We start from the raw sequence: 14,893 nt of genomic DNA, 5'->3' as shown, positions 1-14,893 counted from the left end.
TAGTGCCTTCTTTATACCAATTCTCCTTGTCTTCTCTGGTTCTGCTACTCCAAATTTTCAAATTCAAATCATCTTTCACCACCAAAATACATCAACAGGGTGGCCTTTGCCCAACCAATGCGTGTGCTAAGTTCAAATTTTAACTTAGATTTGTTACTGGGAAGCGACATCTTTCAGGAAGTCCGCATTCCTGGCTTTCGGCTAATTAATTACCTTAGAAGCTGCAGGGTGAAGAATTCGAGCAAATGGAATTTCAAACTGTTTTCTGGCATATACATGACCATTTTCTACAAGAAGACAGATATATAGACATGAGCTTTGGATGTTTTACCATCTGAGCCTCGCTTGAAACAAAACTTTTGACCACCTACGAAAACATACAAGCTAACTTAGTAACAACCTTATTGTCCCCCAACGAAAACCTCCTCCTTTGTATACATATATCTATAGGCCAAAACCATTTTAAATCTATTACATGGACTTTATACAGGTACAAATGGAATGCTACAAGAGGAAAATAAATTACACATACCGGGTAGCTTATGCCTGTCCCAGCTCCACCCTTCCAAAATTTAAGGTTTATCTGCTTTAGCTTGATGCCCAGAAGAGCGATGAGTCTTGCATATCAGAGAGAGCCTAAGGAGATGCGCTGTCGCCATCTGAGAAACTGTGCTGCCGCTGGCCATGAAATACCGGAAAAACTTGTGGAAGAGTTGGATTAATGGGAATTGGTAGCATCGGGTTAATTGGCACAGGAAATCTATGGGCAGAACTGACTATCGTGCGCTCATTTATGGAACCAACTTCTCTGCATACCCGGTCGAGGACAGCAAGAAAGTCTCTCACCACCATGAAGATTCTGAATGGGTGAGCTTCTTCTTTAGCTGAGTCTCCGTGGAAATACTCTGTGATCTCTTTTACTAGAGACATGGCAACGCTTTCCTGGGCCTGAATTCGAATAATCTCTTCCTCAGCCATTTTAGTGAACTTGTTCATAGTCTCCGAAAACTTCTTGCTGTTTTCCCCTGATCCTGATGTTTCTATTAATCGCACAATTTCTCTAATGTTCCCGATGCCCCTAAAAAGTTTGTTGACGTCACTGCTCAGTACATCGGAGTCCATGGCAGCAGATTTCTTCACATTGCCAAGTTCTGAACTGAGACCAGAAACAACTTGCAGGCCAAGCTTCCGACACTTGGCATCTTCATTCAAAGTGGGATTCGAACCTTGGTGGGTCCCTGAAAGACGAGCGCCTTCAGTTCTAATGATTTCCTGTACAACAAAGTGCAGGAGTGTGGTCTTCCCATCAGCGCCCTTGACATCAGCTAGCTTAAGAAGCGTGTCAAGCTTGAAAGCATGGGCATCCCCACGATTTGTTCCCACATTCATGCGGTTCCCGGTTTTCAGCACTGCTTCCAATAACTTCAAGAACATTCTGCTGTTTCTGAGCTCCTCACATGCAGTCTGTTACACAAAATGCAAAGTTAAAACAAAGACATTAACAAGGTATGACATCAGAGAGAAGCATCAAAACTAGAATTCCACGAGTTATAGCATGACAGCATATACATGGTAGAGAGACAGAGAGAGACAGAGAGAGGCCACATGTAAAATTTACCTCCAGAGTTTCAAAAGATCTTTTAAGATATTCAACTTCAGACTCAAAATTGGCAACATACAGCATTACATCAACTCTTTTAAATGCAAGTGGTACATCAAGCACAGCCTTAAGAAACTTCTCGGCAGGACCAAGCTTGAAAGGTGAATCATCTTTATATTCCTTCAGTTTGCGTTCTTCTTCTTTGGTGGGAGCCATCTTTAATAAACTTTCAAGAAGTTCAGCTCCAAGTGCGTCCACATTACCTGCAAGCATGAGGAAGAAAAATTATGCTCCAACTTCAGAATGCTAATGATAAAATAATCGGTGCTCTTCTTCCGTTAAAAAAAAAAAATTAGTCATTAATGCTATCTTTCAAATGATGTCTGACATAGAAATTTACAGGTAGATATGCTCCATGCTAGAACCAATCTCCATTAATTTGATAATACATCATGGACTTCTTGTGAATGTTCGAAAGAATAACTTTGTCAAAATCTACATGGAGTAACTATCTTTCACAAGCCGGTTTCGTTCGTGTCACCTTTCACCGGTAAAGATAGAAATTGACAGTCAAAAATTAGTAACTCTCTTCCCAGCAAAGATCAAGAACCATCAATAACTCTAACAGTTTTCATTTATTTTGACCTGAGAGGAGCAAGTAGGCGCAATCCAGAAACCATTGCGCAAATGACCGACAACTCTACCGAGTGAAAAAGAAGAGAAAGCAAAAAGGCTCCTAAAAGCAGACCTGCGGATGCTCAAATGCTGCCTTGCTTAAAAATAGTGGTGAAGAAAGGGGCTTTATTACAGGTCCAAACCATGATTGAGCATTTACATTATTCTGTCCATCCATTAACCAAAAAAGATGATTCTGTATTACCCATCTTTAAATTGGCAAAATTGCCACTTAAGGTCAAATGGTAATAGTTTCCATGGAATCCTCTTCATCAAGATTCAGACAGAACATGCAGACTCTTTCGCCAAAAATGATTGACAATTACCTTCTAGAAGGCCCTCGCAGACCTCCTCAATGGTGACGTTGAGTGCCCTTAGCAAAATTGCAATGTTTTGTGACTTTTTAGGATCAAGAACTCTGTTCTCCAGGTTCGGAAAAGGAAGAACCGAGCGCGGAGTTGTCTCCTTCGCTTTCGAATTTGGGGCATTTACAACAAACAAGGTCTCAATCATCTCCTCGTCCAACCTGCACCAAGCCCAAATCTTCAGAGTTAAAGCACAAGCAGAACATCCAAACAGTGACCCACGAAATGCTAACTGGTCAAATTGAGTAAAGAAACACTTTGAAAAGAGAAAAGCTAATCTTACTTGAAAGAGCTTGATCTCAACTGATCCCATACCATCTCCCGATCTGAGCTCGCTCTCACTTTATCCCAATGCAAGGGCTTGAGCTTCAGTTTCGGAGTATCGTCCATCTTCTCCGCCTTCTCTGCAGTTTCGACAATCGGTGGCAACTGAACTGGAGAAACTTCAGTCAGGTTCTGGAGCACGAAAGGCCTCGACGGTGGAATCAGGCGAGGCGGCTCGGAAATCAGTTGACCGGTAGGTGTCAAAGGAAGCGGAAAGTCCTTGGCCTTTGGTTGCATTGGCAGAGGCCGCGGCGGGGGGAGGAGGAGGAGGTGGTGGCGGCGGTGGCACCGCTGCCGGAACTGGAGGCTGCTGCGGCGGCTGCTGCTGCGAGCCAGTGCTAACTCTCGCAGGAGACTGCACAAACTGATCATTAGCACTCGAATCTCTCTTCGGAGACGAAGCCACAGGAGAAGCCGATTGAGGATGCAGATTGCCGACCGAAGCATTGGACGATCTCGGCAGCGATCTATGCTCGATAATCTCCGATTTTCTACTCGGCGAGCTGCAGGTCGAGTGAAGAGAAAACCGCGAGCTTCCCGCCGACACATCAGATTTCCTCGGGGATGCGTCGCGATTTTCCTCAGATTCCCTGGCCGGCGACTGCGATAGAGGAGACGACAGCCGAGACCGTCCAATGCGGTGCGACGTGTCGGACATAGTCGGCGAGGCGATCGGACTTCTCTCCAGGCTTCTGCTCAGCGGAGAAGAATGCAGAGACGGCGACGGTGAGCGTCCGACGGAGTCCGAGACTGTCCACATTCTCAGCGACAGATCCGGAGTCTTCTCCAACCCTCGCTCTGGCGACCACGACATGGGGGACAGCGACGGAGAATGGACTTTCCCGTCTGATTTTCGCAAGTCTCTCTCCGGCGACGAACCTTCCGAAGACAGCAGAGGAGTCTTGCTCTCGTCGGCGTACGGAATGGCGTAATGCGTCGGCGGCGACGAAGGTTCCTGAGCTTCCTCTTCGACGGCGACGTGTTCCGGGGACTTCGGCTGCGATCTCCGAGGGCTCAAGCTCACGGGCGGCGAGAGGCTGATGGAGTGCGACCGAGCAGGAGAGCCGGAGCTCGAAGACGAGTAGGAAGACGAGCTGGAGTCGCTCCTTCTGCCACTGTCGCCGAGGGTTTCGGTCGCTACGGCGGCGAACGCCCTCCTCGACCCCGATCCGGCGCCGATGGAGCTCTCCCTACCTCCAAGCGAGCCTCGCGGCGAGTAGAACTCCTCCTCCGTCTCGTCCGCCGTCGAGCTCAGGTCCCCATTCCCAGTCCCGCAGTTCTGCCTAAAGCTCTGCCGCGCCAGCGGCGGCAGCGGCCGGAGGTCTCCGTTCCCATTCCCGTAGTTCAGCGCCAGGCTCTGCCGCGCCAACGGCGGCAGCGGCTGGAGCTCCGGCGAGTCCATCTTCCTCGGGTCCAGACCACCTCCTCCTCCGCCTCCGCCTCCGCCGCCGCCGCCGCGGCGAGCAGCTCCGCCTCCTCCATTGCCGCGCGGCTCCTCGATCCCGCGAGAGTTCACCATGGTCCCCAAGTAGAGGAACTCGGAGCTGGCCCCGGAGGAGGCCGTCCGCTGCTTGCGGGCGCGGGAGTTGGGCTCGGCATTGCCCGGCACAGCGCCGCCGTTGGTGGCGTCGGACCTCTGGGTCTTGGCATCGTCGGCCAAGTCCCGGGCCTGCCGGCGACGGCGGCGGAGGAGGACGACGACGAGGGCGGCGGCAAGGAGGAAGAGGGCGGAGACGGTGACGCCGATGGCGACGGGGAGGAGCTTGTGGGCGGAGGCGGACTTGGGCTTGGAGGAGCTGGGGAGGATGAGGGAGGAGATGTTGGCGGGGAAGGAGGCGAAGGAGGCGGGGGGAGGGGGAGGGGGAGGGGAAGGGTAGGTGGGGAAGAAGGGGGAGTGGTCGGGGGCGGGGTGGCGGTGGAGGAGGAGAAAGGGTACTTGGGGGAGGGCGGGGGGGGGAGGCGGCGGGAGGGGCGGCGGGAGGGGCGGAGCCTTGGGGGAAGAAGGGCTCGTGGAGGATGCGGCGGCCAGGGAGGGAGGAGGAGAACGACGAGGAGATGGGTAGGCAGGTCAAGAGGACGAGGAAGAAGGTGGAGATGGTGGAGGAAAAGGAGGAGGGCATTGTGGAGTGGAGTGAGGGCTCTCACTTCCCAGTGGAGGAGAAGGAGAGTGAGAGTGAGAAGTGCAGTAATGGCGGTGGTGGTGCTTGCTTGGTGTGGGGACTGTAGAGAGAGAAAGAGAGAGAGGGAGGAGGAAGGTGGGTGAGATCAGATCAGGGAACAGCAGGAGGAGGAGGAGAAGGAGGAAGTATGAATAATGGAGGAGGAGGGGAAGGTGGATCCAGCTAAGATTCGGCTAATGAGCTTTGCTTACTGATGATGGGAGGAAGATCCACTGTTTGCGTCTTTTTATTTTTATTTTTAACCGCTTCACTCGTCGCCTGACTCTCTCTCTTTCTCTCTCTGTCTGGTCGGCTAAGGTTGATGGAGACGGTCGATCGAGGATTAGGAGAGCGTGCGTCTTCTGGATTTGTAAGGGCGACGTATTCCGTTACCTCGGTCGTCAAGACGGTCATCATCATGACCGCGATCGCAAGTTTTGCATTTGCTCCGTCAATTCCCAGCCAGGCCGCCATGATTAGTAATAGTTTTCGACAATGATGAGGGTGCTTTTGCATCATGAGACATGCTGGATATTATTGATCGGAGGTAATATTATTGAAAAGTTTATAACCGGTACGCTTATGATAAATCATTTCAAATTCATTTTGAGATTACTTAAAACTTTATGTAAATACAATATGAATTTTCACGTGAAGCTATCTATCATATCAGTTAAGTTATTGTTATATGTTATTTAACTCGACAATTTTACGATAAAATAAGACGGAAGTTATGGGGGGGGAAATATGTTGTGAGGAAATTGTATATATCTTTGTAAGATTATGTTAATGGGTGGAGGGAAATCGCGTCAATAGAAATAGTACATTAATCCCGTTATAAGCAATATGAAATATCTCAATGGTTGTTTGTGAAATAAATAGATTAGAATTTTAAAATTAAAACAAATTAGAGGTAGAACAGAATCCTTAATTTGCGCGTTTATCCACTGTTAAGATTTTTATAAAAAAATAAAAATCGAGGATATTTTGGGGAGAGAAAACAAATAAAGAGAATCTCCTATTTTTTTTATTATTGTAATTCTATAAAAATGAGAGATTCTCTTTATTTTATATAATGTTAATATCATTAAAACCCCAAATTGATATACTTTTGACAAAATATTTCAAATTAATTTTTTGATTGTTAAAAATCCAAATCAGTATAATTGTGTCAAAAATTTACCTTCTATTAGTTTCATTAAATTTTACCATCAAATTACTAATTTTTTGTTTGCAATCATCAAATTACTAAGTTAGATGACATGTAATAGCTGACGAAGGAGTTTTGATTGATCAAAAAGAAAAATCTACTTCAACCAATATGCCCTTAAACACAATCATACATAACATTGAAATCACACTTGGAAATGGTGGACAATTAGCTAGAGTAAAGGGTGCTGTAGCCCCTTCTCTATCAAAAGAGATCATATTCTCTTGCCTAACGTGGAGGCAATCAAGAAAGCCGCATGCGTGAATATACAACCTACAGAAAAGGGCAATTGGATGATGACAAAATTATCAAAGATGGACATTCCTTATTTTTATTTAACAATATGCGAATAGTTCCTTGATTTTGGCTAAGTAATTGTTGAGTGTATTAGTTTGAGATTTTATATTTTATTTGTCACAAATATACAACTTCATATTTGTTTCATAGTATTAATCCAATTTAATGGAAACTAACGGACATGTACCAATTTGGAGTTTTGGTTGTTAAAAAAATTAGTTTTTGGTAAATTTTTCAAAAAAAATGTATCAGTTTTAGGTTTTTAATGGTCAAATTAATTTGTGATAAATTTATTACAAGTATACTAGTTTGAGATTTTGCGTGATATTAATAATTTTTATATAATAGGATAGATTTACATAATGGATGTTGCTAATCACTCGCTATCCATGTCCAATATTACTAATGCATGCACCTAGAAGACAATTGAAATAAGGGTTTTTAAGCAAATACATATTAAAATAGACATGCAGCTTCCTTTTGTTGTTTAGATCAAGTTTTGTTCTCAATTGGTGCATTTAGGTTAAATGTCCTATCATGTCAATGATTGCCAAGCACTTAAGAATTTAGAAGTTAAGACAATGTATCAAACATCACAACTGAGTCAACTTCACACTCAAAACAAGTACCTCTGGGTCATTTGCATTTTCTTCTTCAAATATATGTCTTGGGAATCATGCAGACCGATCGATTTGATTATTCCACATACTCGCTCTTCTATTTAGATCATATAATTGAACCTTGTAAAAGAACTGGACGTACCAACATAACTAGCGTATCAACCAGATTTTGCAATAATTTAAACTCGGGATATGTTTATTTCACTGAAAACTCCATTTGTTTTGTGGTTTAAGGAAAGTGATTTCTTTATTACTAGAAAGGGAAGTTGTTTTCCTCTGGTCTAACCTTCTTGTTTTTAGTAGCTAGAAAATGTTTTATATGCACCGATTAGTTTCCCCTCATCCAAATTTTGGAAAGTCAGAAAATAAATTCCCCAAAAAAACAGCTTTCCTTCAAGCAAACAAATCCTTAGACGGGCCAATATTAAATCCAACTCGGTTCTAATGTTGATGCTAATTCGCAAAACAAAGGAGGTCGCGTCTTTGCGCAATTGATGGACCTGCACCCTGAGTTGCTTGAGACAAATGATCGAGTATTTCATCGGCGGTTCAACCAGTTGGACCGGACAGTGATGGCTCAATCGATATGAGGTTTGGTTAGTAGTCAATTAAAAAAAAAGCGCGAAAAACGTAGCAGAGAGAGAGTGACAGGACCACGCCGGTTCCATAAACAAAAAGGGGCGTTTCCTTTTGTTTTTCTCTGTTAAAGAAAATGGGGGAGATGATGCGGTGGAATTAGGTCATTTCGGTCGCAAAGCTCGATGGCGAAAGCCATTTCTTTTTCGTCCTCTCCTTTGGCTCTCGAGCGACTTGTGCTGCGATTTCGCGGCAAAAGCGGGGATACGAGGGAGAAAAAGAGAGCTCTTTTTGTCACCGAAATCAACGCCCCCCGGGTCTCAAAGGTCAAACATATTCGGCCCTATGGAAATGGGTGCATATGCTCTCTCCCGTGGGAATCCATTTTTTGAAAAATTAATTAGAAAAAAGAAAAAAAGAAAATGGTAATTGGACTGGAGGGTGATGTGACGTGGAGCAATCAATATTAATATATTTGGATTGGCTATGGTTTGAATTCTAAATGGAATGTGGGTCAATCTAAAAATGTCTTGTGGTTGAGCTCTCTCTCAGTGCTAGAATCAAGATACAGAGTTTTGCTACGTCGACTCAACAAGTTTATTGGTGGCTTAGATATGCAGTCCATGATAGGGAAACGCGCAACTGTTCAAGAAAAATGCATTAGAAGTTTCAAATCTTTCGTACAACGCTCAATTTAGTACTACAACTTTTCAATTGCTCATTCACCTTTCGGCTTCAGTAATTTTAAGTTTCTTCGACAACTTGGATCGATGGAATTAGCAATGTGGTACTTTTTTATTTATAAGATCACCCCTATGTGGCTTTTTTAGAGTTAGCCACGTCAGATTTTCGCGGGGAGTAAGTGATCATAAAATTTAAATAAACAAAATTTGAAAGTTGACAAACTCACATGAGTGATAAAAAAAGTCACGGTATACCAAAGAGTTCAAACATCTAGTGCACGTTTTTCCAAAATACTTAAGAGGAAACTCTAGTTCGACGCATGTGGACGAAATTAAAAGGAGGAGACATGCATTTGAAAGTCTGAACAAAAAGAGATGCCCCACAATGAGGTCTTCCCTAAGAAACAGGTCGGTATGTTAAGCACATTCAAACAAGATGTCTTCTTCCCAACTCTAGATAGAGCAAGAGCACCCCCCCGGCCCCCAAACCGCTGCCATCAGTCGCCGCCGCAAGCCTTGCCGATGCATCTTCATCAACCACCATCATTGCCGTCCCCGTCCCTATCCCCTGGCCAGCTCAACTAACTCTAATTGTTAGGATTCGCCACACATTCACAAAGAAAATAGAGAGTAAATTCGAGAGAGAATTTGAGACATGAGATTTTATCTTGATCCATCATTAAACTAGGTTATGTCCAGCTGATAATTTTATTGTAATTAGTACATCACAATTCTCTGTTACATATCTCGATTACAAGAGAAACATAATATATATACATAATAGCTATTCATTGATCCAATTCCGAACTACTTATAAAATATGAGTCCAAAATATAAAAGTGGGAAGACTCATCCACTCACCAAAGAACGAGATCCCCATGTTATCCTGTTGATGGAGAGTATGAACTACACTTCAACATTAATTGACCCGATTTCCATATATAAAGGATGCAACGTCCATGGCCATCCTATATAATAGGATCTATGTCACGCTTACATGAGAGAGAGAGAGAGGGCAAACCCAATTTGGGCTCAAATAGTACGATGCTAAACAGGCCTCGATAAAGGTTGTCATGGAGGGAAACGGCAATTTCGACGGCCGCAACAGTAATAAGCGATGAAATCGTTACGCGATAATTCGGATTCTCTTTTTTATGTCAGAAATTTCGGACCCTCGATTCACTTGCGGACGTGTCAATCATCTAATCAATAAAGGTTAAAACATGCAATCTCAAATCTCAAATCGCAAATCTTTAACGAGAGAAAAAGCATCCAATGCTGTTTTTGTCAATGTATTTTCGGTCATTGAACGGAAGAGAAAGGTGGGGTGGGGGCGTTCATGTGAATGTGACGTGGGAATCTGATGGGGAGGTGGGGGGGGCGTACTGCTGCTTCTGGTACGGAAAAGTCATTCCGTCGACTGATCCTGTCGTTGCCGGTCCCATTCATTCATTCATGTTCGTAGAGAGAGAAATAGAAAACCTCCCCCGCTTTCTAACGACCACATTTCAGCAGCAGTACCACCGACAACTTTGCCTTGCAATTTCCGAGATTTTTCACCCTTCGCCTATGGTAAATTTCACCGCATGGGACATGTGGAAAGGCCGTACCGTGCCGACGACGCGTCGGTCGCAAACCACTGCAGGGAAAATGGACAAATCAACGGTAATGGCAATTGTCCTCGAGCTGATTTTTAATATAACGGCGAAAATGATGTCTGATGTTGAAAACTATTTTTGGTCTTTGATTGGTGCTTGAAAATATGATGGTAGTTGTTTTTAGATATTTGTGACTGGAAAGGTCTAAAACATATAAGAAAAGACTTAGATTCACGTTGAATGGCGCTTTTAGTCCGTTTGAAAGAGATTCAATTTCACATCAGGGCGTAGGAACACAAGTGCTTAAGGTCTTGTGTTCAAGTGTTGAGTCACAAATTCGATCTCCGGGAATGCAGGTTTGGGCGCTGGCAATTTGAGATTTTTATTGGCGGAGACTTGGGTCCGGCTCTTCGGGTCCCCGATCTAGGGGTTCCCTAGGGGCTAAACCATAAATAGAAGGCTGAGGTCTCAAGGTTCGAGTGCTGGGCCGCGGGTGCAAGTCCAAGAGGTCCATATTCAGGAGCCAAGGACTCAAGCCTGAACAATGTGCCGTGATATGTTATATGGCCATCAAGGGTCGCGAGTTCTCTTGAGAGATCGCGAAAATTGTTGCCTCGACCCACATCTAATGAACAAAATGAATCACAATCATAAAAAATTACGGAGTAACTTATGAACTCAAGAAATAATTAAATAACTAGAAAATGAGAAATATATGCCAGATTATTTCGCACAACACAAAAGATTGTTATTTTGTTATAATTGACCTAGACAACTAAATCATTATGAACCTAGCAAGAATTTCCCTACAGTAAATAATCCCCCCCCCATAATTAACCATTCATTAATGTCCACATTGAAATTGGAATATTGGGGAACACAAAATGCAGTGGCCGTACTTTCTCTTTTCTCTAGTCACTAATTCAATGGTCATTGTATAATCTCATGGATCTTTCCCACCATATAAAATGGATCGTGGATCTTTCCCTCCATATAAAATGGATCCAATCTCTTGTCCTACTCTCAAGTCCCCTCAACAACAATATCATGTCACGCGCACCAAACGTAGCCAAAAAAAGGAATCATTGAAAAAACACAATCATAATGCCAATAATTCACGTTATGCCTACACTCATAATTATTTTATATTCAACATATTAAAAAATTGTTGGGTGGCGATGCTATTATTATATGGTATTAAGGGGGCGAGATTAACCAACCGAGGATGTTTACGTTCCGGATGGCACTGGCGGGGAGTCATCATCGAGCCGACACAGTAAACAAACATATTAGGGCATGTGCCACGTACGATTAGTTTAATGCGACGGCCCGTGGTCCGATGTGACGATGCACCAGTCAAGTTTAATGTTGACTAGTGCATGAATGGGCGAGCCTAGGAAGGATTGCAGCTTTGAACGGCACGATACACGATGTTAGGAGTTTCGGATTAGTGATGAATTACGTGTGTGTTTTGCTGTGAGATTCGGTGTTGAAGGCCACAAGATGTTGGAGTGAGAAAAAGTTTTGGAACAATGGGTTTGACAGTGAAGTTATGCCCTAATAATTGGCACATTCGAGGCGATGCAGTGTCCGTGCCCTATTTTTGCTAGGATATTTAAATATCAATTACGGGCCTATGTCTGAAAATTTTAAACTTTCAAATTAATTGATGGTGATCCCGAAAAATTCTTAAATGGTATGTAAATCTTGGATTGCTCACTCACTTGCCTGAATCGTAGAGAAGTAAAATTTAGAGAAAGCAACTTTAGGAGAGAATGCTTTGTAGTGTTGAGATGTTTTGATAAATATAAATGAAGGGGAGAGTTCCCCTTTTTATACAAAAAACTTTTTTATTACAATGTTATTGCCTTTTCGATCTAGCGGATAAAATCGCATCTCTTTATTTATCAATTACCGACACTTACGTCGAGAATGATCTAGAATTCGGTGCAATTAACGCATCGCCCATCCTTAGCGACTGTGGTCAATTTTCTAGAACTGGACATAGTCTTTTGTTCACGAGAAACCTTGAAACCACGACAATCATGACAATAAGATGAATCTAACTTATCCACCAACTAAAAAGGACATTTGTTCTTGTAACTTTCTATGAGTACAAATAATGATGGATGCAAGAAGTCGAGATGGTTTTCCATGAATAAAGTTCACGAACTACAAATCTTGCCTATTTAACTCATAAATTACGAGTCATGTCTTCCTCCTTCTCCAATGGAGAAATATTCTTTACCATTCGACTTTTGATTGATCAGTTACATCCTCTTAGGTAAGCCTACTCGATTTTATATCGTTGAAATGTTTTGATAAGTACAAATGAAGGGAGAGTTCCCTTATTTATACAAAAAAACTTTTTTATTACGACATTAATGCATTTTCGATCTGGTGGATAAAATACTATCTCCCATCTACCAATTACCAACACTTATGCCGAGAATAATCTAGAATTCAATGCAATTACCATATCGCCCATCCTTGGCGACTGTGGTCAATTTTCTTGAATTGAATATAGTCTTTTGTTCACGAGAAACTTTGAAACCATGACAACCATGACAATGAGATGAATCTAACTTATCCATCAACTAGAAAAGGACATTTGTTCTTGTAACTTTCTATGAGTACAAATAATGATGGATGCAAGAAGTGGAGATGGTTTTCCATGAATAAAGTTCACGAACTACGAATCTTGTCCATTTAACTCATAAATTACGGGTCCTGTCTTCCTCCTTCTCCACCGGAGAAATATTCTTTTACCATTCGACTTTTAATTGATCAATTACATCCTTCTAGGTAAGCCTACTCGATGTTAGAATAGGTGCGCGCCACCACAGCCTCTCTCCCTCCCTTTTCTCTCACTTCCCAAAAGAAAAAAGAAAAAAAAATCTCCCAATAGTTCTTGGAAACTGACCTTCGGCTTTCCCTGCAAGATCTGACGTGGATTCAGATTTTAAAACTGGATTGAAGGGAGAAAACATCTTTCTCGTTCCTAATAATTTTTATATCAATCGAGTAAGTTCTGGCAGTGGAATTGCTTTCCCATGAAGAATTTTTATATAAAATCACCGAACGATTCAGATTCTCAAAAAATGAGGGGACAAAAAGATAGATCGGAGCTTTTTGGTCTTTTAATAAAAACTGCTTTAGTAATTTGTCCGACGTGGACCCCACTATCTTTTTGACCTTTTTTTTGGTGCATTTGTTGCTTTATTTAGGCAGGATAATATTGCTTTATTTAGGCAGGATAATATAATAATATGAGAGATTAACATTTAATAATAATGCCCATTTCTCTCCTCTCTCTTTTTTTTCCTCCTATTGGAGATACGCATGGATGTTATCACTTGTAACATTCATAGCTTTTTTGCTGCAAATCTTGGCGAAGAAGATGTTGATTTTCTCATCCATCATCAATGGAGAATCGATTACGACTTCACTCATCATTGGCATTCACATGACCCTTTGATCCTGAGAAATCGATCCCGAATAGTGTGTCAATGCCATGATTAGTGTACTGACCAAATTTCGCATGTCCATCACCACGTATGTATTTAAGCGTGTCCGGATTGAGGTTAATTGTGTTCTTGTCTTAAATGGGCGACTACTTTATACACAAGTGATTAATGAAGGGTTCACGAATTGGCTTTTTCAATCCGTTTATGATACCCTTGAGTACATTTGATTAAACGGATCATTTTGTTTTATATATAACATTAATACAGATGTGTAGATACACTCGGACTCATTAATATATTTGTGCACATATTTTTGCATGTTCATATAAGAAATTTTGTCCTAAACATTTTCTGCGTATATTGCCACATTGAGTTAGATCTAAGCTCGATAGAGCACCATTAAATCACAAAAGCACGAATTGCCAAGCCTTACTTTTGCTCAAAAATTTATATCATGGGTCTGAAAATTGCGACGCCTTACTCGGGGGTTGGGTTGGGGGGAGTATAAAAATTTCTTATGAAGTTTCGTAGATTATTGGATAGATTCATTAAAAATTGCATCAAACACCAAGCGGTTTGGATCTGCATTTGCTTATCCATAGTACACTAAGCGGGGCTACTCAGCAGAACAAGAATAAAAAGCTTGAGAAAGTGCATAGAATGCGAGCGAATCTGGCATGGAACTCAGAGTCCACCTAAAAACAAAAGCAAGTGATGCCCACATCCTCTTCTACAGCTTAGGAAAAAAAAAGAAACTTTAGGGGAAGCTACTCATTCAACATGCGATTAGCTGAAGACAAACATATCTGGACATGCAAAAGAAGATATCTTGCTTGTGGGTGGCATTATATTAGGCCAAGAAAAGCAAAAAGCTCTTGCAAAAGTGGAGAAATCTAATGGAATGTCATCGAGTATCTTCAGCCTTTCGTGTGCGCTTTGGAGTGGAATCTATGAGCACCCCCCTCGCCACCTTTCTCGGTTAGATTGAGCCGGGGGGGAAATTCTTCCTTTACTTTTCTCTCTTTCTAATTCCACCATGCCATAGAAAAAAAAGGAAGATGCTTTTGGATTGGCGAATAAAACTTGCTAGGATACCACCAAAAGGCCGAGATAAAAAGGAAAGAGGATGAGCAAGAAAAGGGAGAAAGGACGAGGGGAGATGGAAATTCATGCCCACCGGTTAATATCGCACTGACGTTTCATCTGTAGAAGAGAATAATGTGACCGGATCCGATGATGAAAAAGTGTTTGTAATAGCTGGTGACGCTCAATTGATTTCATATGAGTATTTCGAGCGCTAGTGATATAGACTCATTGGC

At 42.5% G+C, this 14,893-nt stretch overlaps 1 protein-coding gene across 1 annotated transcript; it reads right to left on the bottom strand.

The window, feature by feature from the left end:
• Positions 1-229: 229 nt before the first annotated feature.
• LOC104416283 (formin-like protein 1) lies at positions 230-5,301 on the bottom strand. The gene is given in 6 exon segments (XM_018860169.2): positions 230-1,464; positions 1,619-1,863; positions 2,602-2,801; positions 2,924-3,252; positions 3,254-4,948; positions 4,950-5,301. Coding segments are annotated over 6 exon segments (3,432 nt in total). The 5' UTR covers positions 5,085-5,301; the 3' UTR covers positions 230-636.
• Between the last annotated feature and the right edge of the window lie 9,592 nt (positions 5,302-14,893).

The sequence above is a fragment of the Eucalyptus grandis genome, chromosome 8 (genome assembly GCF_016545825.1).
Source record: "Eucalyptus grandis isolate ANBG69807.140 chromosome 8, ASM1654582v1, whole genome shotgun sequence".
NCBI classification, from domain to species: domain Eukaryota; kingdom Viridiplantae; phylum Streptophyta; class Magnoliopsida; order Myrtales; family Myrtaceae; genus Eucalyptus; species Eucalyptus grandis.
This window is presented reverse-complemented; position numbering and strand designations above follow the sequence as displayed.